Genomic DNA, 22422 nt, shown 5'->3' with positions numbered 1-22422 from the left:
ATCATATGGGTCACCTGTCACCTGTACTTGGCACACACGCTATTAATTCAGCCCCTGCCCCTCTCTAGCTCTCAGCTCCTCTATCCAACGCAAGCCTGGAAATACTTTTAAAAAAGAAAGAAAAAAGAGAGATCAAAGTGTTTCTTTAGTGCTGCAGGAACAAAGAGAAACGTTTTCATGGAGAACGTGTATGGCTAAAAAAAAAAAAAAAAAAACCTTGATGGAAGTCAAATTTTCATGGCAAATGTTATATTGTACACATTTTACTGTATTGACATCAAACATTTCTGACTTTTCAGGTGCATATTAAATGTTAGTATCACCTTCAAAGGTATTAATTGAATAAACTATTCAAATACAGTAATAAGTTAACATGCATTTCCATTTCAGCTATTGCAAGAATCCTTTTTTTGTGCAGCCAGACCAAACAGCCAATCGCATAGTAATATAATGGCGATCACAAACTGTCTTTCCCTATGTACATAAATGGTCGTTAAATATTTCAAAAAGCACCACTTGACTGAAAGGTGAAAAAAATAGTGATTTTCAAAGTTACATAAATGTACTATAAAAAAAAAAAATTTCCGCTTTAATACTTATCGCAACCAGATTAAGGGAGAGATATAGTCCAGATATATATATATATATATATATATATATAGGAGAGGGAGAGGAGAGATTTTATTATATAAGACATAGATCGGGACCTCTACTCTATCCTAAAATAATATATATTTTATAGAGAAAGAGATAGCGATATATATATAATCTCTTTCTCTCTCTACTCTAAAAGATATATAAGTTTTTAGAGATATGAGATATATTATATATATATAAATATTTCTCTCTCTCTCTCTCTATATATATATATGAGAGAGACTTAGAATATATATTTTATATATATATATATATATATATATATATAATACACACACACACACACACACACAGGAAAATGTTTTTACCAAGTATGATTAGTATGAAATGTTTGTCTTTCACCCCCTTGAGAACAAACTGGAAGCATTTTCAGTTTTACATATTGCTTTGCTTAAATCTGACAGAACAGTTCACAAAACCAACAGTGAAACTGATCTTTCATGGATGACTTCCCACTAATGCACACTTTACAGGGCAAGGTAGAAGATAAAAGTTTTTAGAAAAAGCTGCTATCAAAGAGAGACTTTTACTGACATGGCCAGAACCTGGATTAGCTTCCCGTAGGGTCAAGAATGCAGATTTGATTAGAAACAGATGGAATAACAGAAAAGCCAAGACTTGGAACTCAAACTCCAAACAGGAAACCCTAACCTTAGCAGGCTGACTGTTCCCTAATCATTACCAGACTCATGTTTGTTATTCTTATAGCTAACTATAAAAAAAAGGGGGGTTTTCATCTGTCTCCTTACTGTACAGATCTGCCAATTAAAAAAATAAGTTTCCATAGATTGTCTAGTTTAGTCAATTAAATCATAATCACAAAATACTGGACGTAAGAAGCTAAATACAAGAACGAGTATTCTATAATATAACATACTATTCAAAGCACAAATAAAAGATTCAACAACAACAGAAGAATTAAAACTGTCATTTCAAAATCATTTAAAAGAAATATTGTATCCTGTAGTACAACTGCAGCTACCATTCCAAAACACTGTTGTGCACATATCAGAACTGATTGCTTCCACTTTGGAAAATGCTGTTTAGAATACTCCTCCAACCATCTGGTAAGAGTGAAGCTTAGAAATTCTCCTGCTAAACCTATACATTCAGTTTCAATGCAATACTTCTACAACTGGTCTAAAGCAAAGCGTGGATTAAAATAAGAAGCTAATAAAAGACAAAATGTATTTTCCTGCTAAGAGCAAATGAGACTTGAACAGAAATATACTACAAATACACAACAGCATGAAAGTAGTATCGTGCTTCTCCTTTTGATCAGTCAACCAACTACTAAGCTGTAAACAAAAAAACAAAGAAACAAACAAAAAAAAAGTGCTTACCGTTTTCCCATTGTAGTAAAACATCAAAGAGTTGCTACCCATTCCAGGCACAGGGTATGCGCAATACATGTTGGTTTTTATAATTAGACTGTTTCAGGGTACAGCAACAGTGCACTACCTTTTCCCCAAGACATACATCCACTCTGTTCAAAAAAGACTAATTCCTTCAGTTCTATGCCTCCACATATGGATAGTCTCAGGAGTAACTTATGGAAATTAGGGCTGAACCATTCTGCAAAGCAGTCGAGGGGTGTGTGTCTGCCAGCTTTAGCCTAAGCTTCAGAAGTGCTGATACCAAGGAAAAGAAAAAAACAACCTCAGTGTCTGTCGGCTTCAAAACAAAACAAAACAAAGCAGCTTTTAAAAATACAAAAGTTGGAGCTTTAACCCAAATCAGATTCATAAATAAGTAGGCTATTATTTATTAGCTTTATTTAAAAGCACAGAAAGCTGCAGAGCAATAAACACATAGAGTTGCTTTATCCACAGAGGGTTAATCGTCTGTTTTTGCTCTAATTAAATGAAAGCACTTGTGGATGACAGGCCAGGTTCAGGCACCTCCAGCCACTCTGTCCATCTGGCTCTGTCTTAAGCTGCTCCCCACTCCAGAAATTCACTATCTTTCTAAAATGAGCAGGAGGAAACTGCTTTTTTAAAGCTTGTTAGAAAACCAATGCCAGATCCACATTCAGTCATAAGAAAACCACAATATAGGAGGAGTTAGCTTACTGTTTTTATGTTTAAAAATAATACCTTTATTTAGAATTATTTTACAATCCATGGTTCACTAGGACTTAACACTGACCCCAGCTCTAACATGTAATATGTTTAACTACCAAAATGTTTTTTAAACCAAGCGTTCAGTTTGGAAAAATTACATTTTTGTAACACAGATGCACCAGCAACAAACTACACAACAGTGTATCAAAGCTATTGTGTGCAAAACAGTACATGGGAAAGCCAATACCTGTAGTGTTTTCCAGAGTTTTAATGAATGGCATACCGCTATACCATTAACCAGTAAACAAAAAAAATATTGAAAACAGGCAGCTGCTGCAAAAGGAGACTATGTTACGTCAGGCTATTGAAATGCCAGGCAGAAGAATGACGTGCAACATCCTCCCTCCCTGAGGACCACAAAGACTTGTTTCAGCACTATGGAGAGCAGTGAAAACCCTTTGATTTACAAAACAATGCCATGCCCTGAACCTCTCTGCCAATGTTTTGTCTTCTCCAGACAGGGAGAAGTAAAATCTCTCAGAACTCCCAGATTCTGTTGACTTTGGTACAGTAAGAGATTAAAAAAGCAATCCCGACTGTACCGTGCCCTCAGTGTTAAAAGGCATTTCTGCTGGGAGAAATGAAGTGCTTCAATAGCTTTATTGTAATGAAATGAAAGGCACTGCTTCGGCAGACAGACAAAACAGTGGTTCAGTTTCTGTGTCTTGTTCGTGTTCTGTCGATTAATTCTGTTTTATATTTCTAAAGCACTTATTTATGAATGCTTTTGATCCGTGATTAAATACAAATAGATTTCTTTTTTAAAGGAAATTGCTTTTATAACATCTTTAAAAGGTCACCTAGCTCTTGCTTAAAAACAACATGATAAAGTCCCAAAGAGCTACCATTAAGCATTTCACAAACTGTCCTAACAAAAAACAACACAATGCAAAATCAATAATTTGTAACTTCTTTGTGTGTTTTTAACTAGTGTTTGTAAAAAAAAAAAAAAAAAAAAAAAAAAAAAAAAAAAAAATTGTGTGTGTGTGTGTGTGTGTGTGTGTGTGTGTGTGTGTGTGTGTGTGTGTGTGTGTGTGTGTGTGTGTGTGTGTATATATTATATATATATATATATATATATATATATATATATATATATATATATATATATAGGTAATGCAGGTTTGCACAGAACTAGACAGAAATTGATTTTTTTTAATATAGTGGTGCCCCCACTCACTTCTAACAATAACAACCTCTTGAAACACAGAACATGTCACAGCTGCACTATATTATTTCCCCTCAAGGGAGAATCCTATTACACTGAAAATGGATCACATTCTGGTCAACAGCGCCCTGGTCAATGCTCTTGTTTGTACCCGTTTACCGAGTCACGTGTGAAGGGTTAATCCACTGCTCAGCCTGACAAAGTGAGCCAGCTGGAGATGGGGCTGATACATACATACATACATACATATAACTTTTTATCCACTCTACACTGTTTTAGTCCATTAATGCTTTCCAGTGCCACAACTATATTTGCACACTTAACTTTTAAAACTGCTGGAAAGTATACCAAATACCATATGCAGCTCAATGGAAATAAAATGGCAATACAAATAACTGCTTCAAAATGCATGTATTACATTAACGAGACCATCACTTGTATTTCCAGTTTTAAAGATCACAAAGCAACTTTATGAATTTTGTGTTTCAAGTGTAATTAAAAACCACAATGCCAGTAAATAAAATACAAATAATTATCAGGTCCCCAAAGAACTATAAATCAATTATATTTTACAGTATTATATTCTCTGATGTATATTGTATATATTGGCTTGGTATAATGCATCCTTTACATTGTGTGCTTATGAAGTTTCTTCCACAATTTAACCCTGTATATCCTGCATTCTTGTTTCTAGACTTAATCCCAGTTTAGCCACTGGCTGCCTGTGTGACCTTGGACAAGTCACTTGACCTCTTTATTGCGCCTGTCTCACACGACTAAGGACTGAGACGCTGAAGATCTACCATCTCAGTCTGGATAATAAAACATAATACACTCATTTTGCAGAAAGACAGCTTTTAAAAATACAGCAGCGATACGAATTAGTGCCACCTGTTTGCTAGACAACTAAACCCTTTATTTACACAAATTACTTGATACCTTTTGAAGCTAGTCAGGTCTCACTAAGTTACACAAATCTCTTTACATGTTTTAAGTGCCGTGTCAGTACAATAGTCACTTAGTGTAAGATTTTCCTGTTTCAGTAAAAATTATTGTATGGTAAAAGTAATTTTGATATATATATATATATATATATATATATTAGATATATATATAAGATATATATATATATATATACGGTGTGTGTATGTGCCGCTGAGTCTCCCATTATAGAAATAATTTTGCTTTTTATATTTTTTGTTTGCTTTTTATAAAATGAGGCTCCTAAATTCTTAATAAAAATGTACTGTAATGATGACTATACAATAATTTACACTACCAGGGAAACCTTACTACACTATAATTAATATAGCTCTTTCAACTGATTATAGTCCCAAATAATTATACATGTGCACTCGTTTAGTCCAAAAATTTTAAATTATACATTTAAATTAAAACTGCTAAAAACTGCAAATATGCAGAGATGTGGAATTTTTACGTCTGCAGACAATGAAGCATTTCGGAAAGCCACTGGCAAATGTAAAGAACTCTGCTGAGAATAATTTTTGAAGGTTCTATCATTCCAGTTACAGATTACAGAGCATATCTGATCATCAGAGTTCCACCGAGGACAATTAACTGAACAGCAGGATTCTGGGAAACCCAGCATCACCCCCTGGTGGTAAACCATGAGTGCTGCTGCTAGACACCGCTTCACAATCACTGTTCCAACAATTTTGTAACAGCATTCAAACCCTTCCTATACTAAAAAGCCATAAAAGAATGTCAGCTCTGTATGTGTTATCAGTATAGAAAACACACTGTTTAGAAAAAAATTGATTTTTTTTCTTCCCGAGATACTATAGAGTGTGAACATGAATGTACCTTCTACTGATGCAAACTGTAGCAAGGGCACGCCTACTTCTCTGTACACATACACATAATGACAATGAGGCCTGCAGGTTTCAAGGAGGGAAGCTTGTGTCTCTACAGATAAACCCACTGTGGGCAATGTAACCAAGCTGGACTATCAACAAAGAGATAAGAGCAACACTAAATCATTTTAAGTGGAAAGATTAAGGAAGAAACTATGATCTCAGGAAACCCAAAACTAAGTCACATTAATAATCTTTATTTTTTATATAGAGCATTTCATAGTGGACCACCATCACAAAGCGCTTTACAAGATACGAGACAAGGGTGTGTGAACCATGCATCAGCTGCAGAGTCACTTACAAAAATGTCTCACCCGAAAGACGTTCCTGACCTTGTTATTGTAGGTACTGTACTGCCAAACCATGTAGAAAACAATTCTTGATTTATCCTGTAGATGGCTCTGTAAGCAAAATCCTGATACTGCATGGATTTTACACAACTGCAGGGCAGCCCCCTACCATATACCACAGTCCTTTCAGCATCTGAATAAAACAGCCTTTAGGGAACATTTTATAAACACAGTGTAAATTGCAGACTAAGTAGATCCTCTCTTCAGGTACTTCACCAGACAGGGTGCTCCCATGCAGCCTCTTCATTTTGTTTCCCAGCCCTCTGCTTAGCATGACTCTCAACAAAGCGAGATTGTTGTTTGAATGATCTGTCAAAAGCAAATGACAATCTTTTTGTCATTCACAGCCAGGGTTCTAGCTGGCTATACTCCCTTAAGAGAGCGGAATTTTTTTCCTAGCCTACCACAGCTAACAGAGCAAATGTCACATCAAGCATTGTGATTATGTCTGCACCTTCAAAACCCAAACCCTATCCTTAATACAAGTTATTTTAAAACATGGTTTTCCAGGAACAGACGTTTGAAGCCCCAGATTGCTGCAGCTTACTCCGAACTGCTGGTAAATGCTACTTCAGCAGAGGTTCAGAAAATTTGCCAGTCAGAATATCCTTAAAAAAGACCAGCTGTAAATTGGTTTGCAAGTGTGTGTACAAGTAAGGATCTTTCCTATAATCACACATGTCAAGTTCAAAGATCTTCTTTTTTTTTTTTTTTTTTTTTTTTAGAAAACAAGCAAAAAAAACCTTAAAATCATCAGGGAGCTTTAAAAGGGAAAATGAGTTTACCCACATTCGTTTTTTTTTTTTTTTTCCTCATCGTAATTTTATATAGGGAAAATACTATATTGAAAAAAGTGTTCTAAAAATGAATGACAGATAAAATTCTGTTTGTGTTAATTTGTCTCAACTGACACTGGGGACCAGTAAATGATGGCTGGAGTGGTGACATACCCAGACCAGGAAGTTGACAGGGACACGGGTTCTGCTGATTGAAAGCACTAGTGCGCCTATTTATTATTCAAATAAAAAAACAAAACACTTTTGCAGCAAAATAGCACACCAAGCAAAATAAAAATTTAAACAAAAAACAAAAACACACAAATATCTGCCTGGTGGTGCCGCGACCTGGGAGTCAGGCCCAGCAACCACACGTCCAGACATGAAGGTCAGGTGTCTAGGAGGCCCGGTAGAGGGTGGAGGAGGGAGCAGCAGGTACTCTCCCTCTGGTGGTGGAGGAGGGAGCAGCAGGTGGAGGCTGGGGCTTCCCATTCTTGGGCTTTGGATGTTTGGCCTCCCCTCTCTTGGGCGTTGGAGATGTGGGCTTACCCCTCTTGGGTGCTGGATGCTCCAGCTCCTCCCTTCTGGGCACTGAACGCTTGGGCTCCTCCATTCTGGGTACTGAATGCTCTGTGGCACAGGAGTGGTGGTAGGGGCTGCTGGTGGAGGTGGTCTCTTGACCTCTCCCGTCTTCTCTGTAGCCGGCAGCTCCCTCCTCTTGGGCTCTGGCCACAGAATTTCTGGCAGTGAAACTGCCACATGTAGAAACAACAAATCCCTGGGCGGCGATATGCTGGCATCCCCGGGCGATGGCAAGCTGGCATCCCCGGGTGATACAGGTTTGCAGCCCTGGGTGTTGCAGGCTTTGCAGCCCTAAGCACTGCAGGCTTGGCAGCCCCAGGTGTTGCAGGACAGGGCAAAAGAAGTCCCTTGGGAGGCGACGGCAGGTGTGTACCCTCAGCAGGTGACAGCATGAGCAGACCCTTAGGAGGCGACGGCAACCGTTAAGCCCCTGGCTTTAGCCACACTCCCCTCAGCAGCTCATGGAGCGGCTGCTGAGGTTGGCATGGCCGTTTGCCCCCTAGTGGTGGAGGCGGGAGCAGCGGGTACTCTCCCTCTTGCGGTGGGAGGGAGCAGCAGGTACTCTCGGACCCTCGGATCCCCTTAAGCTGTAACTCAGACCTCAACTGGACAAAGTCCTGCAGCATTTCACGGTGCTTGGTCCCCAAGTGAGGTGTTTTTAACCCTTCGTTTTTAGACACTGGAGGGTGCTGGGGTCCAAAAGCCATATCCCGGCTACCTCCATGTCTCCCTTCACTATCAACAAAAAAAATTATCTTCAAAAAAAGTGTACCCGAAGTACCTATTCTGGCCTGGGTCTGTGGTGCCGCTATAATCCACACTGGACACCAGTGTGGATTATAGCGGTGTGGATTATGTTTTGTGTAAATAATTTTTTTACACAAAACAGCTCATCGAGCAAAATACAAATTTAAACAAAAACACACAAAAAAAAAACCTCCACCAGCAAATCAACAAATTATTTTGACTGTTTTTCATTTATTCCTCTCCCTTTCTCTCTCTCTCTCTCTCTCTCTCTCTCTCTCACACCCTCTTTAAATACCCACCACAAAACACACAAGCACATATGTTTATACACACGTGGCCATTTCCAATTTAACAACAAATTAATCAATTCAGGAGATGGCCACATTCTGCACAATAACACATTTGTTTTCAAAACCACACTTTTTTTTTTTTTTTTTTTTTAAATAAAAACAAAATACATTAACCAGCAGGGCTTTCCTTGCCCCCTATTTACACACAGGGCTTTACTTTGTCACAGGCTTAAAAACCTCCACTATAAGGGAAATGCAGACTATGATGGTCCTTTTTATTTTCAACCAAATCATTTTGGTAATCCAGCCCAAGTCACCTACAGCCAAGTTTAAAGTCACCACTGCATAATGCACGACTGTTCAAATGTAAACTAACAAACTATTTTTAGCTACTGAAAAATATTCCTGGCCTGGGGAAAAATGATTGGAAGCATTGTGTTCATGTTTTTTATCAAGCAGCTATTCAGCCTCTAGTGGGGCCCTGGTGCTTATGCAAGCAAAAGCTTTCAAGAGTGCCTGCAGCTGCAATACTGGCTTCCAGGTAGGCTGCAGGTTCTGAACACAGCTGTCCCCGGGAACAAGAACAGCCTCATCTCCATCTGGAATAGAAGGCTATCAGATATGTTCTATCTCAAGATTCACAGCGCTACTGAGAGAGAGAGAGAGAGAGAGAAGAGAGAGAGAGAGAGAGAGAGAGAGAGAGAGAGAGAGAGAGAGAGAGAGAGAGAGAGAGAGAGAGAGAGAGAGAGAGAGAGAGAGAGAGAGAGAGACCTCTGTATAGCCCAGAGTTAAAATGGAATTTACAAAAAGATGCATTTTATTCCCTCTGTCGCTGCTGTCTATGCACTTTGTTCCATTCAGCAAATACTGCTTTGAGTTATGACTCATCCAAGTGCACCTGCGCCCATGTGTTAAGTACTGACAAATAAAAGCCCTACATCCATTTACACAACAAAGACATGTACCCCGCAAGCAGCCAAACTCGCACTCGCTCAACCTCTCTCTCTCTGTCACACACACACACTCTCTCTCTCCCTCCCTCCCTCTTTCTCTCTCTATCACACACACACACTCGCTCGCTCTCCCTCCTCACTTGTTTGTTCTGGGAAAAAAAAGCACTTTCCCTCATTGCCCCAGGGATTTTCTTTTTTTCTTTTGCACTACTTTCTAAACCTTGGTTCATTTATAAATAATTTCCCGTCTTTAAAGAGTGAAGCATATTTAATACCAAATGAACATTGCAAAAGCATAATTGCATCACATAAGATTACACACCCCCCCCCCCCCCCCCCCCCCAAACCGAAGCCAGTCCAACCTTTTCCATTCGAAGCCCTTTATTCTCCAAGGATACATTTCCAAGCAAAGAGGGATCAACAAACTAGTTGCTTTAAATCCTTTCTGATGCTGGACTGAAGTTAGAAAGGCTTAATGAAGGCTTTAACAAAATAAAAAATCCACCAGGGCTTTACAATAAGCATCTGACTAGTGATTTATGTATATTAATAAGACCAGCCCTACCGAGGCACGCTGAGCTGTAGACTCCCCCCGAATCTTAATGTCTTCAGCTCCACTGGGATTATTACAAATGTAAATTTCTGAAATTCACAGCTATTAATCTCTGTCTGTCCTCCTGTTCAGCAACATAATGACTAATTAAACATCAAAAGACCTGCACTGGAGATCTTCTTTGACAGTTTATGTCCCAGCAATCCTCCCAAGAGAGGTATTCAGTGGTTCGGACAAGGAGGCTGGAGTGCACTGGCAAGCCGCATATCACTCGCACTAACATAAGAAAACCTAAAATGTTTATTATCAAATTAGGGGCGTCCGGCAGCTAGCAGTGCAGTGTTTGTGGGCTGGAGACAAACACATGATGTGCTCTCTGTAATGTCATTGAACAGGGAAAACTGCTATGAACTCAGTGGCAGCAATACGAATCGTCTGTTACCCAGATCTGTTTCGAAAATGCAGGCAGAGATAATCTGAAACTCACAGACGAAGGCAGTCCAGGAGGAACCTTTCTCACTTTCTTTGCTTGTAAGGGATCTGCAAAAAGAGAAAAAGAAGCCTGTTTGCAAGGTTTGCAATATTACATAGATTCTGTATTGTGTGTGTGTGCGTATGACACTTTGTATAATGAACATCAAATTAAACCACTGAGAAGCCAAAGGGTTTCCAGTAAAGCAGAAATATTCACATGCTTAGATCACACAGGGGGTTATTAAAAATGAATTAGTTGTACAACTTTTTGCTATAAAAAAAGTCCAAAAAAATAAAAAGAAAAAAACACAACAGCAGTGGTGTGATGCTTTGTGTGTGTGTGTGTGTGTGTGTGTGTGTGTGTGTGTGTGTGTTTGTTTTGCATCAAAAATCTAATTTGAATACGCACAGACCGAAACTAGAGACTTCCTTGGGCATACCTCATAATAGCAATAAAACATCAGGATATGGAAATTGAAGTCCACAATGATATGGAATGCTTTACAGTAGTTCTGGTGTTTATAATGGTGCTATTAAGTCACATAAAAAATGCATAATCACTCTGTATACTAATATCCAGTGACACATGCAGTATGAGTTTATTTCAAGTAATTCCTGGCCATTACTGTCAGTCAACAAACAGGCAGTGCATTGCAGATCTGTGTCGTCTGCGTTTCAGACAGAGAAAAGCAGAACCACCATTTGCGTGCTTGAAGCGGGATGCCTGAACAAGCAAGTACAAAATGGTACAGAAATAGGTTTTGTCCCCTGAGGCACAAGAAACTGTAAAAGTATCTCAGGATGATTAGAATTAAATGTGCAGCTGGTTTTAATCATTAGTATCTGGACAGCATTCTGATTCAACAGGCCTCTTGATTTTTAAAAAGGCATCTAGTGCTAAAGATTTTAAATGAGTGATTATATAACTTAAGTAGCGGTATTTGTAAATGGGAAGAAATTTCTCTCTCTCTGTGGTTTGGTGCTAATGGTAGTACAAGGATGGTTTTGTACAGTAATGTAGTAAAATCTGGAATGGGTAATACTGCTCTGCAGTAGGAGTCTTATTTCCATCCCTGCCGTTACATGTGCACAGGTTCTGAACATTCACTTTCTAAGATGCTAGGGGGCGTATTTTGAAAAGCGTAATTCTTATTATTATTATTATTATTATTATTATATATTGAGTAGCACTTTTAGACCCTGAATGATATTAATCCATTGTTTCGTTTTATTTTTGTAAAATTAAGCGTTATTCTCTTTACAAAAAGTTCATTAAAAGATGGTACCCCATTTCCTACAGGCAAGTGAAGATTTCTGTAGCATATGATACTGACCAGGTGGCGCAGTGTCATGAAGTGTCCTTCGTCGTGGGTTTGCGGAAGAGAACGAATAAAACGGGGTTCCAGGCTTTGCCGACGATGACAGCGGTCCTGGACTTCCAAGCCCCATGTCTGATCGAAGACTGGACTGTAAAACAATGCGATAACACCCTGTCATCACTTCACGCTACAAATACTGCCTGAAGCAGCTGATAATACCAATCATTATACCATATGTTCAAGACAGTTGCTGTAATTTACTGGATTTTCAACCACGACTCGCCCCTAGGCCTTTTTTTTTACCTTCTGGAGAAATAAAAAAATAAAAAATAAAATTCCCATCAATTCAAGGAAAATATTAATGCTTCAAAACAGATTTAAAAAAAAAAAAAAAAAGTTTCAGACCTGAAGCATGCATTTCAAATGAATTAGAAAAGGAGTACGTTCAGTGTATTGTAGAGTGGCAAAGGATCCTATCATTAAGAAATGTAATTCCAAAAAAGTATTATCCGACAACACACAACACAACATATGTTATCAATATTCCACTACATGGCAACACAAGGCCATGTAGTGGAATATTGAACATGTACTGATACTTGAACCACATGTCCCGGCACTACAGGCTGGTAGATGGGCAACTAGCCAAACAGGTGTGTTAACTAGCCTGACAGATTCTTTCATTTCTAGTAAGTAAGGTTACAACTTAGTAATAGTTTTGAAACTCCAACAAAAATGAACCCAAATTCAGCTTTTACTGTGTGTTCAACAATGCAGATTGTGTGGAACTTTAAAATGGTTTAATGTCAATATTTTTCTTTCTCTCTTTAATATTATGGCTGATGGTAATAATTGTATTCCTAGGGGTTAAAATGCAATATTTACTTTTTTTTCCTGATTTGAATCACATGTTTATTTTTTCAATGTATTCATTCCCTTATTTTGAACTCTGAAGCATGAATACATCACATGCATACTGTGCCATGCAGCCTTAAAGAAGCAATAAAACCTAAGGTTGTTTTTTGGTCTTAACTGAAATGTGGACAAATGGATCCCTAACAAAAAAAGTGTCTGAAATGGTAATGAATGTGTTATTAGACTATCATAAGAAAAAATATTAGAACATGCTATTTTCACATATGTAAAAGTCCAGAATTAACACGCCTGTTGCATGAATGCAAAATATGTCATTTGTACGAAGCAATACATGGTAATACTAATGTTCAGTGTTTTTTGCCAATGGGTTTCAACGAGGTATCAAACAAAAAAAACTTCCACTGTAACAAAAAGGATATAGTAAAAGTCACTTTTTTATATTAGGTACACAGCATACAAATGTCTTAACCTCTTTTTATCTTACCGTATCAGTAACTAGCTTAAGGCATGAACTGTCAAGAATGGTGCAAGCATGCATGTAAACAACTTTGGTTAAAAAAAACACTGAATTGCAGTTTAAAAAAAATCAATGTCATTAGTCCAACCTATTGATTTTACTGTCTTGTTAAGTCTAGGATAAAAAATTATTGATTAGCACTGATCATGACCTTAGGGCATCTTATGACAAACACACAAGAGAGATATACTCATTCTAAATCCCCCTCAGGACACAATGACAAGGAAGGAGGTTAGTGGTTAGTGCTACCAGGACAGGGTTCACTCTCAGCCATCTGTCTCTGAGCCGGTGACTCACAAAACCATCGAGAAGACCCAGCTTAACCACAGACCTAATATAGAATGTCTGAGCCTGCAGTCAGCTAGACTCAATTACAAGGGAATAATCAACAGAGGGTTATCCTCCTAAAACTCCAGCCAATAGACCTTGGATTAGCATACTTACAAACACAGATGTCTAAACGACATTCTTTTAAACTAAACTATAGCTCCTATTTGCATACTCATGAAAGCTAAACCAAGTAAGCATTTAGAATTAGTCTATATTAATGGATAACACAGGCACTTTGGACAGGGTTCAAATCCGCTACTGAAAAGTGCTTTTATTTCAGAAATAAATGGGTACACATGTGCAAGTGTAGTGAAGGATAGCGTTAAGATAAGCAATGATTTCCACTGAAGCTATAGAATGAGACCAGTTAAAGCAGTGCCACTGGGAGCGCAGGATGTCACACAGCTTGGACGGCAGCAGTTCGTGTCCAGGCTGTGCAAAGAGGCCGAACTTTGCTGGAGGCTCCGAAGGGGGCGTCACATTTGGCTCCGACGCCCCTAGGATGTGGGATGGGAAACCGGCAGGTATTCCTTCTCCTCATCGCGCAGCAGCGAACCCTATTGGCCAGACACCGAGCACATTCAGAGTGGATAAGAGGCAGAGGTGGTTTCTGCTCTCTGGGATCGGTAGCCCCGCCCTCCTCTGCTCTGGATCGCTCGGTGTAAAAGCGAATCTGGCTTTAGGCTGGTGAGATTGGAGGAGCCTTACACGCCCTCAGAGTGTCTGTGCTGTGTGGGGACTTGCTGCGGTGAGGAAAAAAAACATAATTGGACATTCCAAATTGGAGGAAAATAAATAAGAATAATAATTGGTCACTCTAAATTAAAATAATAAAAAATAAATAAAAATAAAGAGACCAGGGGAACAGTTTTAGGGGACTGATTAACAAAGAAATAGTTATGAGAATGACACACTTTGCGTTTGCGTATTGCGAGTTGAAACAAGAAAACAAACAAAAAAAGCAATATCAAACCAAGATCTCATGATGTAGGTCATAGCGCAATTCACAACAATTTATGAAGGTTTTCTTGGAAACAGTGAGACATTTCACGGTTTGTCACAAGCTACTGTAAAGCATTACCACCTTCCAGAACCAAGCTTATCATCACTTATCAGGCTCACTGATGCAAACTCTTTCCTGAGCTCAACAGTAGAAACATTACACATCTCAAGGCTTTCTGTATTCCTCTAGAAATACTGCCTGACTTTGCCTCTGCAGTGACCTGGCTAGGTGTTTGTCAGTTATCTGTTTGCAGAATTAAGACAGAGATTTGTTGAAAGACAGTGGAAGGCTTCCCTAGCACCATCAGCATGCAATCAGCCTATGAGAATACTGAAGAACTTTGTTACTGACATTATACTAAATATCAGGCAAGACTGTACACAGTTGTGATTGATTCCTATTGTCAGCCACACTGAGTGTGATTGGGTATTAAGTGCGTTGTTCACAATCACAGCATGTTGACATGGTATACAATATAAACACTTGTTTTATTGAAGGCGATAATGAATAAGGCTGATAAAATAATAATTATCAAACCTTAACACTCCAGATCACAGGCTAGCAAAATTAAGGTGTGCAGATTCATGTCACATGTACTGTAAACAAGATGGGCTTTCCATGGAAATGGTAGGAGTGAAAAGACACAAAGTCAGCGGTAAAACACAAATAATCGTATAATAATCTAAAGACGTACCTAGTGTTTTAAATTCTGGGGCCTGTACACATTATTAGTGTAGCTTGTACAGATTTGTATCTAAAAGAATCTCAAGTGAAGATTATGGGAAACACAATTATTATGTTTCCATGAACAAAGGTAGCATGAATAAGTAATCAACGTGAACCAGATGAAAATGAGTCTTTGATTGTGACCTTCTTTCGTGTTTTGTTGTAAACAAGGTTCCATTAAAACACTTTGTTTTGAGCTTGTAAAGCTTTAGTGCTTATCTTTTTGACATGCATTCACCAAATCTGTGCTATGCGGAACATTGCATCTATAGTAGACACTGCAGTTATCCCAAATTCTATCTCAAGGGTTTATTATGTTAAAAACCTCTCGATATGGGAAGATTTCAATACAGAATAGCTTCTCCAAATTTTAAATATCATCATCTATGCTGAAATGTCACGCAGGTTTGAGAAGATAATGCCAGTCATCCATCAACTGCATCCTGCCAGAATAATCAGGCTAATCTGTGTCACTGGAATAGAGCTATAGAGAGAACAGAGAGGCAGATACCTGGAGTACCAAGCTCCGAAACAATGCAACATAATAAAGTGATTTCAAATAACACATTCCTGACATCCAAACTGTCCTCGTCAGCACTAGCACTGCTTAACACAGAAGAACATTTCCTCATTTTACTCAATTTACAGTGCATTATAGACAAACTGGATACAATAATCGTTTTGATGACCTTTCACCTCACTTCATGTGGGGGATGACCAAGACTATAACAAATAACGATCGTATCATTTTTAAAGCTTTCGTTCATTTAAATATGGGTTTGAGCAATCCCAATTGGTCCACTTCAGTTGTAATGGCCCATGTTGTAACATGAAAATACAGCAGTGGACCTGTTTGGAAAAAATCCAAAAGCTGAAATTATAATATATGTATTGTTCTATTTTGGCAAGCAAGTCATCTGAAGGATCGTTAACACTGTTATAGAAGGGACAGTGCCTTCCTGTTTGACAGCGTTGGAACATTTAGAATTTCTAACTCAATAACACCTGATGTGTCTTGCATCATGTTCAGATGCTGTAATAACAAGCTGTTAAATGAGTCACCTTGCATTAGCTTCATGACCATAGCATAATGGATGGGCCATTACAAAGAGACCGATGTAATAATATTGCTGGGAACATTGACAGATTATTTTAGAATTGGATTTCCTTATTGATCCACCACAGGAAGCTTCGGAGGGAGACAGCTTTATTAACAATAGTACACAGGAGTACTCCAGCAGTAACATAAGTAGGTTTAAAAAAAAGCATATTCTTCACTTGAGGAATTGAATTAATGCCGCAAAAGCACACGTCAAGTGCCACACATTTTCTAGCTCAATGAAAGATTGCTAAAGACTTCAACACGGTACTTTTAAAAACTTGTAACAAGTAACTTTCAAGTTGTACATGTAAAAGACTTTTATTATGCACTAGAAAGACAACTACATGATAACATGGCAAATGCAAACAAACTGCTCAACAATAAAGTGCCACGAAGAGTGAACTATAGAAGAATATAGAAAACAAACAGCAATGTATTTTATAGTGGAATAAACCCCAACATGACTTTAGGATACTGAAGCTTTGAAAGGGGTTTTCCATATACCTTCATAACGTGACATGATTTGAATACTGAGCATGGAGGTTACACAGAACACTTTACAACTTTGCTCAATTTGAACTGAAGCTCTCCATTAGTATCACAACTGAGGCATACCATCACATTTCCACACTACTTCAATTAATCATCACTAATGCTCTGACACCAAGCATCAGTAACAGGTGACACAGCTTCGATGGCCTCCTCCCTCTGTCCTCTGCACTTTACATGCTCACACAAAACAAATCATATTCAAATGACTACATCATAAAGGAAATGGGCCAGAAAACCACCAAGGAAACAAGAGGTGGTTAGGGGCTAGAATAGGTAAAATGCTAAAAATAAAAGCATCATGGCAGCAAGAAATCGAAACATCGCCCAGCTTTTCTTTATGTGTATTTAATGTTGTGATTAGTTGATGGCAAAGAGAGAGAATATGAGTTGAAAAAAGATTTTAATGCATTCTTAATATAACAAACAATTTTGGGAATTTGCTCACAAAGAACTGGGTGGTGCCGGGCTTAACTTGACACCTGAGTTTAGAAATTTTGTAAAATGTTTATACTTTTAAAAAGGATTGTTTGTTTTAACATTTAAATCTTTTGGGCTATCTTCAGGCTCTGCTGTTTTGTTTTTACCATGGGAAAGTGTTGTATCCCAATCCTGGTCACTTATTGCTACAAAATAAGCACCAACCATAAACATTTTACAGAGAAGGCTGACACAAAACAGTGGAAAAATGGTTCCTTACATGTTTTGTAACACTTTGCTTTTATACAAAATGGTTCAAACTGCACTGTTGTAATCCAGTAACCCTGATTCGACATGTTTCTCACCAGCATTAAAACTCAATTATGTTTACTCTTGGGAAAGGTAAATATTTCAGTTGGTACCTGAAGTCGTTTAACATGATGAATGTATGTATCAGAAAGGGTAAAGAACTTAAACATCAGATGCTTTTTGCAATGACTGAAAAACAAGGAACACTTTCTGTGTACCAAATTGTAGAAACTTATTCCAGGTATGGTTTTTAATTTTAAATAACTAATATTAACAGTAGTTAAATATCATAAAAAGATCCATAAAGTGTACAATGTAAAAGCATATAGGATATAATTAACTCATCAGAAAATCCTTCAAAGATGATCATACACGTCACAAAGCTCCTTATATTCCACGTGTGTTTGTGTGTAGGGTGCGTGTGAACCATCAAAACCAAGAAAAGATAAAGATGCCAATTTCTGTGCTAATAAACTTGACTTGGAAGTCCGATATGAGCCAGAGAGACACCACAGGAAGCTTGTATTAATGAGAGCAGTGCAGATACAGTTGAGCTTTTGTTTATGACATCTGTGTGGAGAGGGGAAGAGATTTGAGATGACCCTTATTTAATGGTATCTCGGCAGAGAGGTGTTCTCACTAATCGCACTGAGCTGCCTGCCTGTGCATGACTGTGCAGGCCACAGAGACTGCTATTAACATTTCTGCATGGACTCTGCTTCTCACATTTCAATTCACCAATGAGCTTGCGTGCCGGGCTTTTCTAGCTACTTATGGGTTCCTGTAAACACAACTTAACAGCTTACAAAATGACTGCAACTTTCCTGTGGAAAAATATCTTAGCATGTCTCTGTTACACCAGCTAATTATTTTGTAATCATCTTTAAAGCACATATCCTGAATGCATTCTTAACTCTTAAGCACACAGACATGGCTTAAGATGCTGAAACTACTAAGTCATATTAGGATTTATACAGTCTTATAAAGCTCATCTAGCTACCTAGTGAAAGAGAATATAATGAGGATTGCATGCTAGTCATTTTATAGGACTGCAATGAGTTTACTACCACAATAATGCTTTTCAAATATATGCCCTGAAGATGCCACTGTCCCTTTTTATATTTTATAGCACGACATCAATGGATTCCTGTGAAGAAAATAAATGTGCAAAATCTGAAGTTTAACATTTCAGGTATAAACCATGAACAACTTCCTAAAATCTATATTAACAAAATAATTTCAGAAAAACAGTGGGGGGAAGAAAAAAAAAACACACACACATAAAAAAACGTAGACAGTTACGTAGAAGTGAAGGCTAATGCAACCAGACACCAGAACAAAATGATTACCCTATAAACTAAATGTAATTAATAATGATACAAGTTAGAACATGCTGCAGCTGTGCAATACTACACAAGCAAGAAAACAAAACTGAATGTGTGTGTTGACAGTTGTTTCTTTCAAATAGCAAATGCGTCTATGTAGTTCATAGCACAGTACAAGAGCACAAAGGCAAAAAACTTACTTGGCATCCAGAAACTGCTGGCTCTCTGGCGAAAACTGAAAACTGACCTCTCTCTGAAGATTTACCTTAAAAAACACAAACAAACATCATAAAAATTACTCTAAAAATCAAAGACTTTTTTTGTATGGTTCAAACACAGATTCAAAACCATGTCAGAACAAAATATGCAATCTTTACTATATGACCAGACTTTTTAAGTTTGTGCTTTCTGCAAGATGCCCACAAAGGAATTAAAAAAGTATAAAATGAACTAGAAGTAGTGTAGGGATTTGAACCCATGTTTTCAATCTAACAATAGAAGACATATTTAAATATTGACATTTTTGTTGAACAGCTGCTTTAAATCTACCTTGAGTCTGGTCAAGGACAGTCACCACTAAAATACTGATTACTATGAAAGATCTTACTAAAGGTGATCTTATAGAATGCTTACATCAATGTCAACCGATTCAGTATTTTCTGCTGAAGTAATGTGCCGTGAAACAGCCATCAGGCACACAATAAATAAAATACATAGTATGCAAAATTATTTGAACTAACATGAAATCATGCTGCTCACATTATCTAGAATCAGCAGGAATTCTAGACAAAATGATGAACAACTTTGACTAAAGCATGCAGGTTTTAAAAACAAATACAACAGCAAATGTATCATTAAAACTGAATTCTGTTTACTCTTGGGAAAGGTAAATATTTCACTTGGTATGGGAAGTGACTGAACATGTTGTACATTTGTAAAGGAAATGTAAAGAACTTAAAAACATCAGATGCTTTTTGCAAGATCTGGAGAGAAAAAGAAACACTTTGTGTACCAAAATGTAGACACTTACTCCAGGTAAAAATTCAGGAAAGCGGTTTAACTGACATTTGTATTTCCTTTTCAGTGTTTGCAGACCTCCATCTAACATTTCTAGGTTACCCGTTTCTATAAGGGAACCTACAATGAGTTGTGGGTTAGCAACAAGGCAAATCAGGTGCCCACAATGCAAGGTTACATCTGTTTTACAACACTGATAGTCACCTGGAAAGAAAGAGCAGAAAACCAAAAACCTCTAAACACTACGTTTTTTTTTAAGTTGATAGAGACTTTAGCCAAGTCTTTCTCTCTGGACTTTAAAAATGGCAAGTACTTACAAATGATTATCTAGTGTATTCCCACTCAAACTGGCATACTTCATACATAATCTAGTGTACAAGTAGTAGAGACACCAGCGCAGTGTAAATCTCTTAACTGTGCACACCAGTAACGTAGTTAATGCAGAACATGTTCAAGGTAGCTTCGCATTACATTTAGCCTCCAGAGTACTGGAGCTAACTGAAGCAGTATAAATGTGCCGAGGGACCTTGTGCTAATCTACAATGCAACGGAAAAGTCCCCTAGGAGTCCAACTGCAAACAGACATTTAACTGTTTTAGTGTATTTACATGCATGAGCAAACCGTGCAAAGGGTGATGCTCCATTAAATAAAGACGAGCAGCATTTCAATGTGATCGTTGTGCAGTGTAACCTTCCTCTTTTTGCATGAACAGTTTTGAGCTATTTGTCCTTTGGTGATAAAGAAGAAAGCTTGACTGTAGTTCCCTAAAAAGCTTGTTATTGAACCATTAACATAATATTTGTTTTCTACCAACGCATTCATAATTTTGTGCACATTATTAAGGGATTGTTTGATTATTCTTTTTTGGTACTATAGATTATTTATAAGCAATTGATTTTTAACGCTGGAGTCGCTTATTTCGAGGTCCTTAAATAAGCACAAACAGCATTGTAAAATATTTGTTGTCGCACGTTTGATAAACCGATAAATAACACTGTTCTACGTATTGCAAGCATGCATACATAAAGTTACATTTCTAAATGTTAAAGTAAGACAGTCTTTCCACTCTCACTGCAATTTGTTCAAGTGCTATTGGCTAGTGCTTATGCCAAGCATGTTGGTGGCCACACTGAAGAGGTTTCAGGATTCAATGCCAATAAGCACAGCTGCTGAGCCACTGCGTCCTCCTCCCGTTCACTGCCTGCCAAATTCCTCAGCCCGTTATGAATGATGAGACCGCGCTGTATGAAAAACGGCAAGTGTGAGCGAGCCTGGTGATAAAGCGAAGGATCCCCGATAGAGGTTAGTGATTAGCGGGTCCCCTGTTGTAATCACTATTCCTTTATCTCATCATATGCTCCATCTTAACTCGGCACTGTCTCAGAGTGACAGGCATTCCAGCCTCTGAGCAGCCTCCCAATCAATAACCCTAACTCTGGTCTCCTCTTTACAGAGCCAGCAGCTTCTTACTCTTGATAATAGTGAGCATCGTATATTATAGCTAAATGGTGACAAACTGATTAATGTGAGCAAACACACCACCTACAAAATAAAATGCAGAGTCAATTATTTGCAATGTCCCACATCCTAGCGGTTTAGTTATCTGAGCTGTTTAGTTAGTCTGTGTTAACATGTAGTATAGGGTGGACTGTTTTTCTTCAGCATACTATAGTTTAAGTAATACTGTATTACATTTTGACTGTATAATGCATTAATGATATGAGGCAAAAACAAAGCATCCTCAGAGTGTGTGTGCAGAGGGAGGCGGGTATCAGAAATGGCACCTTGCAAACGTGAATTAACAGTGGTTGTAAAGTGGAAGATCTATATAAGATGCACATGTCATTGTTGGCTTATAGGACAATACCCACATGCAAACTTGACCAAGAGAATCCAAGAACACAGTTGTGATGATGCCTGTAATCCTTGTTTGGTTAAATACAAAAACACAACTGAAAGCAGAGTTATCTTTGTAATGGTCAAAATCACCCAAAATACCTAATCTTTTTTTTATGTGAAATATGTCGTATAGTCGGTTGTGTAACTCAACATGTTATGATTCATTATTAATTGGATGTGAATACTGCATGTTAATAACAAGTGTTACTAAAAAAGCAATCCTGGTGGGAGTGATTTATTTCTAATAATTTAACCATGCCCCAGGAAAAAAAATTAGAAAATTACACTGTCCCCATGTTAAATGCTTTCTTTATTACACACGTTCTTTCATGAACCTACTACTTCAGCACTAAACCTTGACTACTTCTACATTAAAAGGCTAATTAATTGAATTTGAACATGCTGCTCATTGTAATCTGCATTAGGTGCCTTCTTCTCAAGGGCAGTGGCGCGCAAATGGAGTTCAGTAAAAAGCTGTCACC

General features: G+C 37.9%; 1 protein-coding gene across 10 annotated transcripts in view; it reads right to left on the bottom strand.

Annotated features, from left to right (window-relative positions):
* Positions 1-22422, bottom strand: part of LOC121298944 (transcription factor 12-like) — a 102076-nt gene that overhangs the window by 25189 nt on the left and 54465 nt on the right. For 9 of the 10 annotated variants that reach the window (XM_041226289.1, XM_041226293.1, XM_041226288.1 and 6 more), the window contains 3 exons: positions 19224-19288; positions 11882-12014; positions 10561-10613 (listed from right to left, as the gene is read on the bottom strand). In XM_041226289.1, coding sequence (XP_041082223.1) covers positions 10561-10613; positions 11882-12014; positions 19224-19288 — 251 coding nt within the window. Of the gene's footprint in view, positions 1-2000; positions 2177-10560; positions 10614-11881; positions 12015-19223; positions 19289-22422 lie in introns of those variants that run through there. The other variant, XM_041226297.1, reaches the window with a different exon arrangement.

Source organism: Polyodon spathula, chromosome 24, assembly GCF_017654505.1.
Source record: "Polyodon spathula isolate WHYD16114869_AA chromosome 24, ASM1765450v1, whole genome shotgun sequence".
In the NCBI taxonomy this organism is placed as follows: Eukaryota; Metazoa; Chordata; class Actinopteri; order Acipenseriformes; family Polyodontidae; genus Polyodon; species Polyodon spathula.
Note: the sequence above shows the minus strand (reverse complement) of the source record. Positions and strands in the feature narration are given on the sequence as shown.